Source organism: Vicugna pacos, chromosome 10, assembly GCF_048564905.1.
Source record: "Vicugna pacos chromosome 10, VicPac4, whole genome shotgun sequence".
Classification (NCBI taxonomy): domain Eukaryota; kingdom Metazoa; phylum Chordata; class Mammalia; order Artiodactyla; family Camelidae; genus Vicugna; species Vicugna pacos.
This window is the reverse complement of record NC_132996.1, coordinates 75006573-75024258: the sequence shown is the minus strand read 5'-3', so window position 1 is coordinate 75024258 and position 17686 is coordinate 75006573. Positions and strand designations below refer to the sequence as shown.

Sequence of the window (17686 nt, the reverse complement as noted above, 5' to 3'; positions counted from 1 at the left end):
CATTGCTGCCCTGTGAGTGTGTCCACAAGTCAGTGGATGGCACTCCGGGACACGTGGACCTCACTGGGGCCTGAGCTGACTGAGGGGGTGGGGTGGGGAGGAGGAAGCAGGGGAGACCCCAGAGAACCTGGGAGAGGGGCCTGCTGAGTGCTACCCAACAATGGGCCCCCATTTACTTAAGCACAAGACAGAAGCCTCACCTTCTCCCCTGCCTCCATCACCTAAGCCACTGCAGGGGGCCCTGGGGACACATATAATGATGATCATGGTTCCCTCCGCCCAGGTCAAAAGTAAGGCACCGGACATGATCCACAAGACCCATGCCCTCCTGCTTTGCCCCACTCCACCCCATCTTCATTCATTCACCATTCATTCGTTCAGACTTTCAGCCTCTGCTCTTGTCGGGCTTGTGGTGGAAAGATGCCCTTGTGGCCCAGTGTGATTGGGGCAGACAGGCTCTGAAGGCTTTTGCTGCTGTTCCACACAGGTAGCATAGAAACTGTGAGAGACTCTGGCGGTGGTGCTGACTTGGGTTCTCCCGATGGAACAGCAGGACTGGCTGGCGGGGCAGAGGGCTGTGTCCACACTCGGGCAGGCATTGGGCCCCACTGGGGGCAGGAATTGGTGGGAGAAAGGAGCCTCACACAAAAGAGCCCAGGGCCTTTGTCCCAGGCAACCTCAGGTCGGCCCCTTCCCCCAAAAGAACTGTCAGTCTGGCCGCAGCCAGAGTGGCCGGTGGCCAACCAGCTCCACTCCCTCCAGCTATGAGCCCCGCCCCCCGACCTCTGTGCATCCGACCTGGGTCTAACAGGGGATGGGGAGGCTGTGGCCCCACTGCCCCTCTGGACGCTGGCCGCGCTGGCCAGGCCAGCGCCTCCTCTCTAGGCGGGAGACTCATCAGATTTGGCGGCATCTGCGGAAGTCGGCCCGGGAGCGCGGCGCCAGACACCTGCCCCAAGCTCTGCCTGGGACCGCGGGCCGGGAAGAGCTTCCGCGTTGTTTGCGTGATTGGGGCGTGCGTGGACCCGGGCTCTTGCCGCCCATCCTGGCTGCCGAGCCCCGCCCACACCTGGGCGCCTCCGGGGGCGGGGCGGGCGGGGAGCCAATAGGGAGGGCCAGGGGCGAGGCTCAGAGAAGGTGGCTAATGGGTGCTGGCGAGGGGCGGGCCATGCGCGCCGCGGAGCCAATGGGTGCTTGCGGGGCGGGGCACGCGGGCTGCGGGCCAATGGGGCGGCGGGCCGGGGCGCTCCCGCGGCACTGGAGGCGGCAGGTTGCGGCGGCGCCGGGCTCCCGGCAGCGGCCGGCTGGTTCCTGAGTTCCGGCGCCCTTCGAGCGCCTAGGTGAGCCTAGGTGAGCCGTGCCGGGCCTCAGAGCCTCTAGAACGCAAGGCGCAGCCCGGGACGGCAACTCCGACGGCAGGGCGCAAGCCGGGCCGGCGCGGAGGCCGCGCCGCACCTGCACCGCCGCGGGCCGGGACGGCGGCCTCGCGAACGAGCCCGGGGACGGGCGGGAGTGGGGAGGGGCTGTCCGCGCCGGGTGCGGTCTGTCCCAAGGGCCGAGGTCTGCGCGCGGGCGCCCCGCGGGAGGGGCTGTGCCTTACGAGCCAGGTGACCAGGTCTGGTTAATAACTCGCCCTGTTCCGGGAGTGGGGCGGGGCGAGAGCAGGCTTGGGAGTAGGGAAGCCTCTGAGCCCTGCGCGAGGGCACACTGCTTCGCCGCTTTTGGGGGACGCGCGGGTCTTTGCTACCCCACCCCCAGGAATGTGCGGCCTGCTGGTGGGGCTGGGCGCCAGACGCTGAGGGGCAGCAATCCTGAGCCAGTTCTGGGGGTGAGAAGCAGTCCTGGAAGAGGAAGAGAGGAGCCTGGCTGTGTTGGGGCCAGGCGGGGCCTGACCCTGTGGCCTTCGCCCTCCCTGCAGGACAGGGATGCTCTCAGGGCTGGCAGCCATGGAGCTGAAGGTGTGGGTGGACGGCATCCAGCGCGTGGTCTGTGGAGTTTCAGAGCAGACCACCTGCCAGGAAGTGGTCATCGCGCTAGCCCAAGCAATAGGTGAGGCCCTGAGTCCCAGATGGGCCCAGCAGGTGCACTGGGGGTGGGGCCTGACCCTCTGGCCCTTCTTCCCCCAAGGAGGCTGGGGCTGGCGCTCATCCCTCTTGCCCCCCGACCCCAGCTGCTCAAGCCAGGTGGACAGAGGGTAGGGGATATGGGCTGACTGACTCCTCCCCCTACCCTAGGCCAGACAGGCCGCTTTGTGCTGGTGCAGCGCCTCAGAGAGAAGGAACGGCAGCTGCTACCCCAGGAGTGCCCAGTGGGTGCCCAGGCTACCTGTGGACAGTTTGCCAGCGATGTCCAGTTTGTCCTGAGACGCACAGGGCCCAGCCTTGCTGGGAGGCCCTCCTCAGACAACTGCCCGCCCCCTGAGCGCTGCCCAATCCGAGCCAGTCTCCCCCCGAAACCTCGACCAGCACTGGACCGTGAACCACGCAAAGCGCTGACCTTCAGCCTGGGGTGCCCTGGCCTGGCCCCCGGCCCTGTGGCACCCGAGCCTGTGGCCCCCGTAGCATCATTGCCAGGCTGCTGCACAGATCTACAGGGCTTGGAGCAAAGGGTGCGGAGGAATGCAGCGGAGCTGGGCCAGGAGGCCTTCTGGGAGCAGGAGCTGCGGCGTGAGCAAGCCCGCGAGCGTGAGGGGCAGGCACGCCTGCAGGCGCTGAGTGTAGCCACCGCCGAGCACGCCGCCCGCCTGCAGGCCCTGGACGCCCAGGCCCGCGCCCTGGAGGCTGAGTTGCAACTGGTGGCAGAGACCCCTGGGCCCCCCTCACCCACGGTGTCTGCCACGGAACGCCTGCGTCAGAACCTAGCAGCCCAGGAGCGGCAGAGAGTGGAGGTGCAGGGCAGCCTTGTCCTGGTGGGCCGGGCACTGGAGGCCGCCGAGCATGCGCTACAGGTGAGCCCACTGGACCCCACACCCCTGCCAGTTTCCCTGACACATGGCTGGACTTGGATGTCACTCTCTGGGGGATGTGGGAGGGCACAAGGCTGTGGAGCTCCCTGGGCAAGCCCCTGAGGGTCCCATATGCCCCAGGCCCAGGCCCAGGAACTGGAGGAGCTGAACCGGGAGCTCCGTCAGTGTGACCTGCAGCAGTTCATCCAGCAGACAGGGGCTGCACTGCCACCGCCCCCACGGCCGGAAGGGGGTCCCCTCAGCATGCAGGTCAGAGCAGTACTGGAGGGAGGCCAGGTCGGTGGGGAGCCTGGCCCAGCTCCAAGCTGACATGCTCTCCCCACAGGATCTTCTGCCTCCAGCCAGAGAAGAGCCCCTCACAGGACCCCCCCGGAGTCCTGCCCTAGTGTCCAGTCTGAGCCCAGAGAGTATGTCTGTCCCCCTATCTCTGGGTGGGATGAGGCCCTCCTGTGGCCCTCTCAGCCCTCTCAGCCTGTGTCCTCCCCACAGTTGTCCCCATGAGGCAGAACTCCTGGAGGTAGCAGCTCTTGCCCCAGACTGGACATCCACTGCCAGCCCAGCCCTGGATTCTGATGAGCGAAGGCAGCCAAGGCCAGCCCAGCCTGGACGACAGAAGAAGAGTCTGTGGTCGCAGAGGACTCCTTCCCCCATGCGGTGGGAAGCCCCGGTACCCTGGGTCTGAGACAGGACATCTCAGAGCCCTAGGATTTCTGCCACAGGGGGCAGGGAAAGGCTGAAGACTCTCGCCCTAGTCCTTGTCAAATCTGCCAAGACCCTCAGAGAAGCACGGGACATGGCCAGCTCAGAACTCACTAGGCCCCAAAGGCCACAGCTCCTTTTTGGAGACAGGAGGTGCACAGAACCCGTGTGAGTACATGCTTACCTGTGGGAGGTATCCTTCCCCACATGTGTGTGTGTGATGTCTCCCTACCCCAACACTAAAACCTCAGTAAACTGCCCCACATGGCTTGAGTGTGTCCTGAGGCTGCACTGGGCAGAATCTCTGGGGTCTAGAACTTAAGACTCTTCCAGGAACACTGGGGAGTACCCTGAGCTGCCTGGGGCTGGCCATAGCCAGGGGTCCTGAGATAGGAGTCTCCCAGGGACCCATGGTCAGTGGGTCCAAGGCTGGGTCTTCCAGAGTGTCGCATTTCAGGGTGCTGTGTCCATCCACACAGAGGAGAAGCACAGCTTCGTCCCCCACCCCCTGAAGGGGGTGGGGCTCTCCTTGGCAGCATGAGCCTGGGGTTGAAGTTGGGATGGTCTGGGGCCTGAAGCAGCCACAGCAATGACCTGGGATTCTGTCTGGACCCCTTTCCTGCCTGGCTCTCCTTCCCTGGCCTGCTCCCCACCAGCGGCAGCAACTGCTGTCCCCTCTAGGGTGGCTCCTAGATTTGAGGACTCAAGGACATGCCAGACCCGTCCATCAGGTTTCCTGAGTTTGAGAGCTTGCGGGGGCAGGCCCCAGAGTCCTGGGGCTGCCAAGCTCAGGGAGCTTTGCTGGCCCCTTGAGGGTGTGGCCACCTGCGTTCCGACACCCCACCTCCATTCCCCAGGTGGGCACGAAGCCTGTGCTGCCTGCCTGCAGTCTTGGAATTGGGGCAGGGCAAGGTCCACATCATTTCTGGTCCTCGGTGGGCCACAGGCTCTCTGCTCTGAGAGCTGTGGCTGGACTGGAGATCTGTGATGACAGAACCTGGGGGGCTCTGAGACTGGGTTGCAGCATGCATATCGAGGAACACCCTAGATCATCAGAATCTTCGTGCTTAGTTTGGGGGTGGGCAACTTTGGGATGAACTCAACCTCCTCCTGGAGTGGCCCCTGTGCTGGGCCTGGTGTTCCCCACTTCCTTTGGGGTGGCCCAGAGGGAACACGAAGTCCTGAGCGCAAGGAGCAAGGAAACCACAAAGAGTACACAGCTCATGGGTGTAAACAGGACTGGGTACCAACTGCCTAAGATGGAGCAGGGACAGGAGTGGCTGCACAGGCCAGTGGCAAAAGGAATCTAGTGTCAGAGGAATCTGCCCCAGCTTCCTCTGCAAAGCCCCCAGCCCAGTTCTGTGCCTGTCCACACTCCTATGCCAACCCGCTGCCCAGCTCACAGCAGCCTGTACCCAAGGGCTGGGAACGGCCTGACCCGTGGCTCCAGATAGGGCCAAGCACAGGTCACACGGGGTATAGCCTCCCTCGAGTGTAAAGACTGATGGGGCCTCACCCTGGGCGGGAGAGTGGGGACTGGAGGCAATCACTGCCAGGTCCGAAGGGACCTGTAGCCCCAACTGTGCTCATCAGGGTTGGATGTACCTCTGGGCTCCAGCCCCGAGTCTCAGCAGGGGGTTATCTCCCAAGCTGAGCACAGGCCAGCAGGGGCTGGGCCAGATGCCATCCAGGGACCACCCTCCCACGCCCTTCCCAGTGTCATGCACACCCTGTCCCCAACCCCCCCCCCCAAAGGGAAGTTGGCACACCCTGGTTTCTTGCATGTTTTCAGGGAACACCTCTTCCTTCCAAAGCCAATGCCAGGGACCTGTCCACCTCAGAGGGGATCCTCAGGCCACCACTGTGTTCTGGGGTGGGGAAAGGGGCAGAACTTTCTTCCCCTATTACTGTTCCAGGTGAACAAAACCCAGCACCCCCCAAAGTTGCCAGAAGTGCATCAGATCACAGAGCAAATCTGAAAAGTTTACTTCTGAGTTTTAAACTGTGCTTTGAAAACTATGTGAGATGTGCTGAGGAGTGGAGAGGCCCAGCTCCCCCAGGCCAGGGCAGGGCCAGCCAAGCCAGGCCAGCTCCCTAGAGCTGAGGCAGCACCCAGCCGGGGGGACGTCGAGGGCCGCCATCCTCACTGTCGCTCCACAGGGCCAGGCTGTCGGTGGGCTGACCTCAGAGTGTCTGCTCACCCCCAGCGCGGAAGTGCCCTCAAGGGCTGGCTGAGAACAGCAGGGTTCACTGAGGATCTCGCAACATAAGTCATCAACCGGTGGCAGCAAGTCCACTCCACTGGTTCTCACCCCCAAGGCCACCCACAGCTCCCTGCGAAGCTGGCTCGGTGTGACACACAGCACACCACATCGACCATTAGGACAGGGTCCCTCCGAGGGGGAGTCTAAGTCCACCTGAGGCCCTGACTAAGCCCCCACTCCCCACCAGGCTGCTCCACCCTCCACCCTCCACCCCCACGCCTGGGAGAGGAGATGAGGCCTGCCCAGGCGTCCTGGCATCTGCCCGCCCAGAGGCCGCTCTGGGCCTTCTCCACGACCAGATTTTCACAGTGAACTTGAGAATACGCAACAGTGAAGGCGGGCCTGGGGAACCTCCACCTCTGGGAGGGGCACATCATTGGGCAGCACAAATGGGCCTTCAGAGTCCTGACTCCAAGAGTGGCCTTGCTGAAGGGGCAGAAATGCACAAAAAAGCCAAATCTGCCACTATCCTCCTCAAGAACGTTCCCAGAGGTGTCCCTCAAGAGGGTGGTTCTGGAGGTTCCGGTCCTGATGTCCCAGGGTCTGACCACAACACCCGTGCCTGCCCAGGGCTGCCTTCAGCTTGGCGGACATCCGGCAGGCCGTCCCAGGAGCCCTGCATATCCTGGCACTCTGAGATACACAGGGAAAAAAAAGAGTTCCCTCCAAGAGAGCATCTGGGCCTACCCGAGCCCCCTCATGGGAGCAGCGAAGTCCTCTGACTGTCCCCCATTTCCCCCTCCCACCCCACTGCTGGGTGCAGACCGGCAAGCCCAGTCCATCGGGAAGCCCTGGCCTCCCACCCACCTAGGCGAGCACCCTCGACCCTGTATGGCCGTCCCCTGCCGGACAGAGAAGGGTCACTGAGGGGCCAGGGCGGTCGCGCTGCCCAGGGACAGATCAGCCGCTGTCACACGCACAGTGGGTCCGGAGCAGCGCAATGTGCAGTGGGCAGTGGCTGCCCTGCGCCTGGAGGGACCGCCGGCAGGGCGGAGGGGTCGTCCCCCACCCCCGACCCCTTCCTCCCCTCCAAACTGGCTGTCCGAGCCCGCTGCCCTTGCTCGGCCCGAGGTCCCGCCCGCCAGCCTGGGACCCCCTCGCGCGTCACCTGCGACCCTGGCGCGGGGCCGTCGCCGGCTCTCGGCCCAACTTCGGTGGTGGCCGCGGCCCCCTCGCGCCCCCCGTCAGCCCCGCGCCCCGCGCCCCGCGCCCGGCCCGTATGCAAATACAGAACTCCCGCAGCCAATGGCAGGCCGAGCCGGGCCCGCCCTGCCGCGTCGCAGCCAGTGGGCGCGAGCCGGGGACGGGTCGCCACACCCACCGCCGCGCGGCCCCTCGCGGGCGCGGCCGGCGCGTTCTTTTCCGCACGTCGGCCTCGGGGCGGGGCCGCCACCTGCCGGGCGGGGCCTGCGGGCGCCGCGCTGCCGCCTGGCCCCGAAGCCGCTCCCCCGCCGGCAGAAGCGGGTGGTACGACCCTGGGCGCTACCTCGAGGGCCCCCGCGGTGGAACAGCCCAGTCGCCTCCTCGCCGCCGGATCCCGCCGGGCTCCCGGGCACGTAGTCCGGGCATCGCCCTCAAGATCACCTGCTGCCCGCACCCCCTGCACCCACTCCGGGGCGGTCCGGCTGGGAGGGGGCTCACACAGGCCGACCCGGGGGACTCCTGGTCACTCCTGTGGGACCTGCCGCCATTAAAGGCTCTAGTGCGAGTCCGGAGGGTCGACTGCACCGGGCGCAGGACCCTGGGCGGCTCGTCCGCATCGTTTGCCTCATCCTATTCTGGCATTCAAAAGGGGTAAATCAAGGGAACAAACTGTTTCAGATCTGGAGTTACCAACTTCTGGTGGCGCCCCCTTCTCTTCACACTCTCCTCCTGGCCTCCGGAGGCCGAATTATGGGTCACTGGGACCCCTAATTGGGCAGAGAGGTGCCTGATCCCCTTTGTTCCTGGCACAGAGGTTCTCATAAGACGCTTGTGTCCCTCGCCTCAAATAAGCAAGCGCTCCCCTCTTCCCCAACCTCCCACAAATCAACCAGAGTCTCTGGCATCTGCCTCAGAGCCTGGTCTTCCCTGGAGGACCCCATTCTCCTGGCTCCAGGCAGCTCCAAAGGACACTTCTGCCCCCACTGTCAGACTGGTCCTTGGCCCAGGGGCAGCACCTCCTCAGCCTCAGCCACCCTGGAGGTTCTCCTGTAGCCCTCCTGCCCTTCAACTCACCGCCCTACTCCTTGTCCCCCCTGCATCCCACTCAAGCCTGGGCTGGAGCCCACCAGCTGCCCTAAAACCAGCCTGATCCTCCTGCACCCTTTCCACCATCTCAGTCATTTCACTTCTTCCTTCAGAACTGGTGCCCAGATGGCTAAGTGCTGAGGCTCCAGGGATGCATCTGGCCCTGCCTGGGACCTCAGGAGCATGAAGCCTAAATGTAGAAATTCAAGTGCAGTGTGTTGTGGGGTTTGGCCCTATGGGTGGGGAGGGAGCACAAAGGAACAAGGAGCCGGAGCAGTTCTATTGGGGTCAGAAGTTGAGGGGTTTGCAAAGCCTGGACTGTGTGGGTCTTGAAGGAACACTTAGGAATCTGTGGGATCCCTGAGGAGGCCCACACCTTCAGGACAGGCCATGATTGGGGGTTCGCAGACAGGGCAGAGGTCTGGAGAGAAGAAGTCTAGGATTCAGGGACAAGGACAGGCCAGAAGTCAAGGTGACTCCAAGTTCCTATCTTGTCCTGCTGGTATGACCCCCAATAGTGCCCCCCAATCCTGCTGGTTCTGACTTCACCCCTTATCACCCTCTGCAGTGGGCTGAATGGTGCTCCCAGACAAATTTATGTTATATCCCAATGCCTAGACCCTGTGAATGTCGCTTTACATAGAAAAAGGGTCTTTTCAGCTGTAATTAAGTTACAGATCTTGATGCGATCATCCTGGATTATCTGAGTGGGTTCCGATCCAATGATGAGTGTGCTTATAAGAGACAGAGGCAAGAGACAGATACAGAGAGAGGAAGGTCATGTGGAAACCAAGGCAGAGATTGCAGTGAGGCTGCCACAAGCCAGGGAAGCCTGGAACCAAAAACCAAAAGCAGCAAGAAAGGATTCTCTCTCTAGATTTCAGAGTGAGCACAATGCGTGGGAATAGGGCTCAGAGGTACAGTGTGTGCTTGGTGTGCAAGAGGTCCTGGGTTCTAACCCCAGGGCCTCTGTTATTGGCAGAGGGAGGGAAGACACAGCTATCAGCCTAGATTTTGGACTTCTGGCCTTCAGGAATGTCAGAGAACAAATGTGTTGTTTTAAGCCACCCAGTCTGTGGTCATTTGTTATGGCGGCCCCAGGACACTGATACACCAACTTTCCTAAGTTACGGAATGCAGACCTGTGCATTTGCACAGGCCTGATGACAGGGGAAGAGGCTGGCCAAGGGAGCTCCTTGTGCAGCTCCCCCTTCCATACACACATGGGAAGGGGCATGCACACAGTGTCTGGGCCAGCACACACCTGGAACCCAACGAGGGCTTCAGGGTACAGGTCTGTGAGGGGCATGTAGGCAGAGCGCACATGCGTGTCCTTGCCTGGCACTAGCACGAGAAGCGGCAGTGAGTGGCCAGCCATTGTGCCCGGGGGCGACAACACTGAAGGTGGAGTACACAAGGAAGGTGCATGCATGCACGTGGGAGGTGAGTTGTTTGTTGGGTGGGTGGGTAGAGGGTGTCAGGTGGGAGGTACAGATATGTGCCTATGCTCCCAAGAGGTAGCAGCTTTGCTGAGTTTGGGACCAGACCAGTGGTTCGGGCAGTTCCCTGGGGACATATCTCGGTCTGCGCAAAGGATGGCATGGCTGGGTAGGTTGTGCACTGCGGACATGTTTGCAGCTCATCACAGATACACGTTTCTCATGACAATTTTCCAGCAGCCCCGAGGAGCAGCTGCAGATGAAGGTGGGAGGGGCTGGTTCCTCTCCAAGGGTGCTCCAAGTTGGCCATAAGCTGCTTGTCCCAGACCTTCTCAGGAGCTTCAGTGGAGTGATGCCAACCCACCCCCATTTGGGGCTCTCCACTGGACAGGGTCCTTACATCTTGTGGTCTCTGGCAGGAAGGCATGTGTGTGTAGAAGGGCCGGCACAGGCCAGCCACTCCCCCCACCCCCAACAGAGATTTTCTCCAGGCTCCCTCACTTCTCTGGCACCATCCACACCCATGCTTCCTTTCTGCAAAGTCCTTTCTAGAACGTGTAAGCATGGGGATTATTTCTCCTGTTGCAAACAGAAAAAACAAAACCACCCTCTCTTGGTGGGATACTTCTTAGTGGCCTCCACTTTTGTTTCCCACTCGGTGCTGCTGTCTGATTATTCTCCTCCCATTCTCTTTAAACTCCCTCCAGCTCCCCCACCCCCAGCGCTGCTCTGCGCCTGACCCCCATCTCCCTCCACTCAGAGGTTCTCCTGGATGCGCCTTCTCCTTCTGGCTTCCAGAAACCCTCTCCTGGTTTCCCCCTTTTACCTGGCATCTCATATCTAACCCCTCAGCAAACTCGCTTCAGTTCTGTCTTCAGAATCTACCAGGAGCAGATAGCTTCCCACACAAGCGCTGCCCCAACCTGAGCCCGCACCACGGTGGCCCCTGACTCACCTAAGTGGCTTCCTGACTGGTCTCCCAGGTCTGCCCCAGCAGCTCCAGTCTGTTCACACGCTGCCGCCCCCGGGGACTCTATAAGCCAGCACCTGTCATCCCTGCTCATTATCCTCCAGTGCCCCCAGAGCCTCTGGCCGCTCCCCGCCCGGGCCCACCCTCGTGGGCCTCCCTTGTGGGTTCCCGGTTGCTTCTCCGAGATCTCCCCACGGCTGCCCCTCTCTGCTCTCACGTCTTGGCAATGTCCATCCTCACCAGCCACCACTGGCCAGTTCTCTCTGCTCCCGCCGCGGATCCTGCTCTATCTTTTTATCAGAGCACGAATCAGCTTCTCACACACCACGCGGCGTAGTGATTCGCAGCGTTCATTGTTTACTGTGTCTGGACCGGACTGGACACGGGTCTGGGGGCTCGTCCTCGCTGCGGGGAGAGCCCGCGCAGAGGACTCCATCAGTTTGGCCAGAGTGTACGGACGGCGCGAAGTCGCTGGCCCCGAGAGCGCCACCACAGCGGCCAGGCCGGACTGTAGCCGGCTCGCGCTCTGGGTCTGGCGGCTGGAGGGGTGGGCGGCGGAGATGGGGGCGGGTCACCGAGTGGGGGCGGGGCCCAGGCTGTAGGCGGGACCCTAGGTGTGCAAGACGGCCGCTCCCATTCGCTCCGGGCGGCGGGCGAGGGTCGGACTATGCCATCTTCCTGACGGAGGAGGACAGCGCGGCACAGCCCACTAGCGGGGGCTTAGATACCTAAAGTTCTCCCAGGAAACTGGTCCCCTTGGAAAATGCTAGTGCGCTAAACAGTATTCCCAAGCCTCGAGATCCCCGACTGCAGGGAATGGCTCCTTCCTCCACCTCAGGCCCTTTTTCCCCGCCTGGGTCCCGGTGGTTTCTGCCAACGGGCGGGGCGGGAGGGCCCCGGAAGCCGGCTCCATGCACTTCCGGGTCGAGGAGCGCGCGGCGGCGGCGGCGGCGGCGGCGGCGGCGGCGGCGGCCGGGCCTAGTCGTGGCTCTCGCTCGGGCGGCGGCGGCGGCGAGCGTCCAGGAGCGGCCAGCGGGGCTCGAGGTTCCGGGTACGTACGGGGGCTGCGGCCTCCCGGGGTCCCTGCCGCGCGCCGTCCGGAGCGCCGGCCCGGGCGCCGCGCGCTTTGTCTGCGGCCTGCTCGGCGGTGCGAGGGCTGCGCCGCGCTGGCCCCGGGCGGGCGGCAGCAGCAAGGTGCCCGGGCGGGCGCGGGGGACCTCGCGCAGAGGCTGGGAGTCCCCGAGCCTGCGGGCGGGTTTCGGGGGTGGCCGCCTTCCTGTTCCTGGTCGCGGGCATCTCGCCGCCTGGTCCTGTGACACCCGCCTCTGCGCTGTCGCTTTCCCCGCGCTGAGCGTGACCCTTTGCCAACTCGTTTCCGGCTCCTGGTCGTCATGCTTTTATCGGCTTCGTCTGTGTTTTGACAGGCCCGTGTGGTTTACAGGGTGGTTTCCCGTTCCTTAACTCACGTAGTCTTCACAGCAATCTCTCGGGAGTAGGTATTGGCCTTCCTGTTTTATAGCTGAATAGACTGGAGCCCAGAGAGGTTAAGTAACTTGCCAACGTCACACAGCTACTGAGCGCAGAGCCAGGGCACTGTGTTAACCCAAGCCTTGATTCCTGGTCCTTTTTTTTTTTTTAAACGAGACTTGTAGCACTGTCAACGTTGGAGTTTATATATTCTTATTTCTTCAGCATCAGAGTAGTAGTCGGCCTGGTGAGCCACATTTTGGCCAGTGGTTGGCTGGACAGAACCTGAAGCCTTAGTGAGGTTTGACTTGGGACTTGGCACACCTTCCCTCTGCCTGGACCACTTGGCATTTTTTCTTACGGGAAGAATGTTGAGTCAGAATGACAGCAGCTGGTTCTTTCTTTGCACCTGGCTGGTGGCAAGGCCCTGGCTGGGCCAGCCTGGCTTTCGTTTTCTCAGCAGCCCCCCAGCATGGACTCCTGGTGTTATCCCAGCCCTGCAAAGACCTTTATGGCCCTTATTGACTTCCGCTGCAGATTACAGTTTTGAGGTCTTGTAGACTCTGTGGAGACGATGAATGAAAAATGACAGTTGGCCTGGTGTGAGGTGTGGGACCAGGCAGGCTTATTCAGGGCCTGGCAGTGGGCACTCAGGTTGTGGTCCTGGCACAGTTGCCAGTCACCACACCAGGAACCTTTTGGTTCCTTCGCAATGGCTGGAATTGCAGGTGTTTTGGGTCTTGGAAATTGGAAAGAGAAATACTCTTTCTGGCATAAAATTTCCCTCTAATTCCCCCAAATCTGGAGGCGGAGCGGGAAAACCACAGAGCACTGCCAGCGCTGACAAAGGTGGCCAGCAACCGAGAAGGGCAATGGGCTTTACTGACCATTGGTTTGGAACATCCGAGCAGAAGTGGCAGGCATGTCTGAACTGGAGCTGCTGGTGGGGCCAAGAGGTCCTAAGTGGGGGTCCCCATTAACACTTGCTCTGACGAGAAAGGGGGTGCTGGGGGTTGCTCACTGTGGTTTCCTCCTCAGTATTTGTACAAGTGCTTGCTCTGGAAGGTACCTTTGGAGGTCCCCGGGCTCTGTTCCCTGGGTGCCGACAGAAGTTACTCTTGTGTGACTACACGGGAAGGGATGCTTCTCCCCTCACATGACTGAAGCTCGCCTGCTGCCTGGGGGAGGGTGTGAGGAGGCCTTTGGAGATTTTCTCGCCAGCTATGATGGGAGTGTGTACACGGCTCTCGGGACTAGACCCCCCAGCTGTGGGGACACGGGGAGTTGAGCCTCATTCCTCAGCTGGTATTTCTGGCAAGCCCAGTGTGCCAGAGCCAGCGGGCCTCACTGCCCCTCACAGGCAGACCTAGGTCTCAGTCACGCAGGAAGAAGCTGGGGCTGTTTGTACTTTTGACCTTGTGTGTGTGAACTGTCCCTAGCAGGTTACTTGTTGTGACGTTTTCCCTGTTAGCTTCATGGGTGTGAGCACTTATCTCCCTCAGTAGGCTATGTTTCTCCAGGGCAGGAACCACACTGCATACACAGTAGGGGCAGAGCGGGTGTTAGAGCAGGTGTCCCAGAATGACGCTGTTAAGTCCAGTCACAGCTGCAGCCAGAGGGTGACAGGTCCTCTTACATGCAGTGGCGCTGTAGCCATTGTGCTCACGGAAAAGGCGTCATCCTCCTAGACAGATGGCGGCACCATCATGTCCGTTAGTCTGTGTTTCTCTAGCAGGAGTTGTGGCCAGGACGCAGGTGTGGGGCAGATAGGGCCCCTGCTGTGTCGCTGATCCGTCAGGTGTTGGGGGTGCAGACCCTTAGCGGGTCTGTGGGCGGACTGTGGCGGATTTTCTTAACCTTAAGGTACTAGGAAGAAGAAAAGTGGGAGCTTTAGGAGGTCAGTAATTCCACAAAACCTCCTCTTAGTTTACTTTTTCCAGATAGAAGTTGCCCTCACCATTTAGAAAACATCTTCCTAGAATCCAGGCTTTGTATGGGAAGCGAGGCCCTCTGGGGTCTGAATCTGGCCTCGGCACCACCAGGAGACTGTCATCTGGGGGCACCTGTACAATCTCTGCTGATTGCCAGGTGCACGGGAAGCATGTGTGGCCCACGGGAGAGGAGCCTGCCTGTGGAACGAGCCTTTCCTGGTTTCTGGGCACACCACTGTCAGCTCAGCCCCCTACCCCTGGTTCTTGCTTTGCCCCTCTGCCTTCTGGTCTCTCCTGTGACCCCTTTCCTTTGACCACGGAGACCAGACTTGGTCGGAAGCACACTCTGACAAGAAGAGGCGTTTCTCCCCTGTGCTGTTGTTGAGAAGGGTCTCCTCTCAGGGTCACCTGGAAAGTGAGGTGAGCAGCACTGATGGGAAAGGAACCCTGATTTGGAGACCAAAGTCGGAGGCCCTGGTGTGGGAGGGTGTTTGTGTCTCACTATAGTCTACATCTGTGAGGGCATTTGTCCAGGTTCTCTGCGTTGTCCTTGCAGTGGTCTTGCGGCACAGACAGGACAAGTGTCCCCACTTGGAGATCAGGAGCCTAGGAGCAGGTGCACACGGCAGCTGGGAGCCAGACCTCTGCTCACCGTGGGCCTGTGCGGCTCCTGGGCAGTCAGGTGACTCTTCCATGCCCCGTGGACACTCTGGGGTGAGGTCGGGGGGCCTCCCAGCGGTAGTCAGGTGCACGAAGCCTGTCTGACTGGCCTTGGCTGAGGGGGGTGTGCTAGGGGATGCGGGGAGAGGGCTCTGCTGCTCACCTGGGACCTTCTGATGACCCCGTCCGTTGAGGTCCTGCTTTGCCTCAGCTCGTGATAGGCCGTTTCACTGGCGCCTGGCAAGGGGGTACCCAGGGAGAGTTGAGGTGTGTGGCAGGTGCCTGATTGAGCAAGAATGTCGCCAGTCTGAGGCTAAATTAGCTTCGTTGTAAGTTGAGATCTGGCTCTGAATGTGGCTCTGTCGATAGGAGCCGTCTGCATGTGTCCGTGTCCAGTTCTGTGTGCACTATGCCTCCCTGTCCTGGGGTGGATGCATGTCACCAGGCATGCCGTGTGTACAGAGTGACTGTCGCCTGGGACGGTGCAGAATGATTTGACTCTGGTTTCTTTCAGAGCTGAACTCCAATGTCCAGCAATGGATGACGACAGCCTGGACGAACTTGTTGGCCGAGGCCGAGGGCCAGATGGACACCGGAGACTCAGTCCTGCTGGCCCGGCCAGTGATGCGGGTGAGCCCCTTGGCCTCTTGCGCCCAGAGCTGGGGAGAGCAGGGCCGCCTTCGTCGGCTCCAGGCCGGCTCTCAGAGAAGCCCGGTTCCTTTTGGGGGTTGTTTCCACATGTTGGCTTCATCCTTCAGCCTGTAAAAGGTTGCTCATCCTTTTCTTTTAAAGTGCGGAAGTGGTGCTTTTTTTTGTCTTTCCGTTGAGTGCAATCGATACAAATGTAAATTGAGCCAAAGGCTGCTGCTTTTCCCTGTGACCACGTGTGTTTGCTGGGAACCCTGTTGGTAGGTGCCCTCTGAACTGCCCCGGCCGTGTTTGTCTCTGCAGATCTAGAAGGAAGCAGTGAGGACCGCAGTGGAGGCTCCGAGGACGAGGCCGACACAGGCAGTGAGCACAGTGACGAAGACGAGGAGGGGGCCCTGGAGGATGGGTCTGGTGAGCGCGCTGCCCTGGGTCTCCTCACCGTGGCGGGGTTGCTACTCAGCTGGCGTCCTTGGGAAGTGGTCGTCTGAAAGCACACTGGCCAGCTGAGGCTGTGAAGGGCTGGGTCTTGCCTGCCGGTCCCTGCAGCAGGCCTCCTCTTCAGCTGGAAGGTGGCTCGCTGGGTGGTAGTCCTCACTCGCGTTCAGCTGATGATACAGTGGGAGGCCTCCTTTCTGGTGGTGGCCGGAGGGTAAACGCCTAAGAGCGTGGAGCAGCAAGAAGGGGCGTCCAGGGAGAGCACAGCCAGACTGGCCTGGCAGGACAGGACCGGGTTAGCATGGGCTGAGGTTTGCGAGGCCCGAGGACCACCTGCCTGGGACTCGAGCTTCTGTTGCCGTGTGCTGAGTTTCTGACTTCAGGCGTTATCTGTTCAGGCCTGATGGTGAAAGGTGAGAGCTTAGGGCCTGACCTGCAGCCCCACCCCAGCTCCCCAGGCGGCACGAGCTAGGACCTGCGGCCTGCTTGGCGTGCAGCCCTCCGTGCTCAGCCTTGTCCTCTGGGTGCCGGGCCCCAGCTCGCGCCCATCTCTTTCCAGCGTGGGCACCCTGGTCTGGTCGGGACCTGTCTCCAGCAGCCTCGAGACAAGTGAGGGGTGGGTGGCTCTGGGTCTTGTGCACCTGCCTGTGTCTTTATCCGCCTCACCTTTGTGGTCACTGCTCCTTGGAGACGTCAGAGACGTCCTCTGTGGGCCAGGACCCTGCAGATGGCCAGCTTCCTGCCTTCCCTTCAGTTCCTGAGCCTTCCGGAACTCCAGAGGAAGAACCAGGCCACCTGGCCGCAACCTGCTGTTGGAACCAACAGGAAGGAACCAACCTTCCTGTGGCCCTTAGCCAGGCAGGAAGTTGAACAGGGTCAGCTCTCGTCACTTTGCCATGCTCCACAACTCTGTGACATGAGTTTTGTTCGCGTCCTTGCTGGGAAGTGGGCTGTCACAGACACAGTGGCCGAGGGCAGCACGCATGTTCTCAGTTTTGTGGGTCAGCCCTGTAGGTACCTGGTCGTCCGCTGGGGTCTCGCCTCATGGACATCGAGGGTCATGGGGCCACAGTCCCATCAGAGGCCCAGACTTCTCCCCCAGGGTCTCTGCTTGTTGGCTGAGTTCAGATCCTCATGAGTGTGGGGCTGAATCCTGTTTTCAGGCTGGCTGTTGGGTGGAAGGCCCTCCTCACTCAGAGCCTGGAGGCCGCCCCCTCTGGGGACAGTTCACATCAGCTGTTTTCTCTCTTGTACGCCAGCAGGGGCTCATCTGTCTGGCTTCTTTCTCTGCAGCCAGCCAGAGAAAAAAACTGCCTTTAAAGAGCTCAGCTGATAATGTTGAGCTGACTGGGATAATTTTCCTCTGCTGTGTAGCTTCAGGGTCATAAGGTCCTTGCCCACTCTCAAACGGATCAGGTGGGACTGAGTCTTGGGGGCATGTGAGAGCCCTGCCTGCCACACTGGAGTCTGCTCTCTGCATCCGTGTGAGCGCATATCTTTACTTTAGTAGGGTTGTGGTGGGGAGAAAACTAATGGAGAAAAAAATGTCTCCTTACTTTCCTGCTGGTCAAGCCCCAGCCTCAAAGCCTTTCAGAAATTGGTGAGACCTGTTGTGGCCAGATTGCCTAGTCAGCGGTCTTTGCTGTCTGCATCCCAGCAGGAAGGGAAACGAGAAACCTAAGCTGGGGGGTTCAGCTCTCTGACACTGTGCCCGCAGAAGGGTGCTGTGAGTGCGTGCTGGGAGAGGCTTCCGCAGCTCAGCCTCCTATCTGGGGGCGGCTGGCGTCGCCCCCCCAGGCTCTGCTTCTGCTTGGGGAGGGGAGGGGTTGCTGGTGTGGCTGCTCAGCCTGGGTTGCGTCCTCTTAGCTGGAAGCAGTTCAGGTGAGATGCCCGCTGAGCTCTGTCCCTCAGGGTGGACTTGGAACCCCACATTCCTGGGTGCGGCTGCAGCTTCCAGCGCTCCATCCACCAGTCGTAAT

At 61.1% G+C, this 17686-nt stretch overlaps 2 protein-coding genes across 12 annotated transcripts in view; both read left to right on the top strand.

The window, feature by feature from the left end:
* Positions 1 to 1200: 1200 nt before the first annotated feature.
* On the top strand, positions 1201 to 3932 carry RASSF7 (Ras association domain family member 7). Of its 3 annotated transcripts, none has more exons than XM_072970883.1 (6): positions 1201 to 1340; positions 1919 to 2049; positions 2235 to 2947; positions 3086 to 3214; positions 3291 to 3372; positions 3455 to 3932. In XM_072970883.1, the coding sequence occupies exons 2-6, from the start codon at positions 1926 to 1928 to the stop codon at positions 3484 to 3486; spliced, it is 1080 nt and encodes a 359-aa protein (XP_072826984.1). In that variant the 5' UTR covers positions 1201 to 1340; positions 1919 to 1925; the 3' UTR covers positions 3487 to 3932. The 3 variants fall into 3 exon arrangements, with proteins under 3 accessions (XP_072826984.1, XP_072826983.1, XP_015107481.1); XM_072970882.1 differs by having other exon boundaries at positions 1203 to 1350; XM_015251995.3 differs by lacking the exon at positions 1201 to 1340 and adding an exon at positions 1526 to 1615.
* A 7535-nt stretch (positions 3933 to 11467) lies between these two features.
* The window catches only part of PHRF1 (PHD and ring finger domains 1), a 27438-nt gene continuing 21219 nt past the window's right edge, over positions 11468 to 17686 (top strand). For 5 of the 9 annotated variants that reach the window (XM_072970623.1, XM_072970620.1, XM_072970619.1 and 2 more), the window contains exons 1-4: positions 11469 to 11617; positions 14521 to 14646; positions 15139 to 15254; positions 15576 to 15683. In XM_072970623.1, the coding sequence (XP_072826724.1) occupies positions 11478 to 11617; positions 14521 to 14646; positions 15139 to 15254; positions 15576 to 15683 (490 nt within the window). In that variant the 5' untranslated portion in view covers positions 11469 to 11477. Of the gene's footprint in view, positions 14385 to 14520; positions 14647 to 15138; positions 15255 to 15575; positions 15684 to 17686 lie in introns of all 9 variants that reach the window. The other 4 variants (XM_072970625.1, XM_072970621.1, XM_072970624.1 and 1 more) reach the window with 4 other exon arrangements.

Coding starts and splice junctions, on each gene's coding strand:
- RASSF7 (XM_072970883.1), top strand. CDS start 1,926: ATGCTCTCAGGGCTGGCAGCCATGGAGCTGAAGGTGTGGGTGGACGGC. Junction 2,948..3,085: donor CCGCCGAGCATGCGCTACAG/GTGAGCCCACTG, acceptor CATATGCCCCAG/GCCCAGGCCCAGGAACTGGA. Junction 3,373..3,454: donor GTCCAGTCTGAGCCCAGAGA/GTATGTCTGTCC, acceptor TCCTCCCCACAG/TTGTCCCCATGAGGCAGAAC.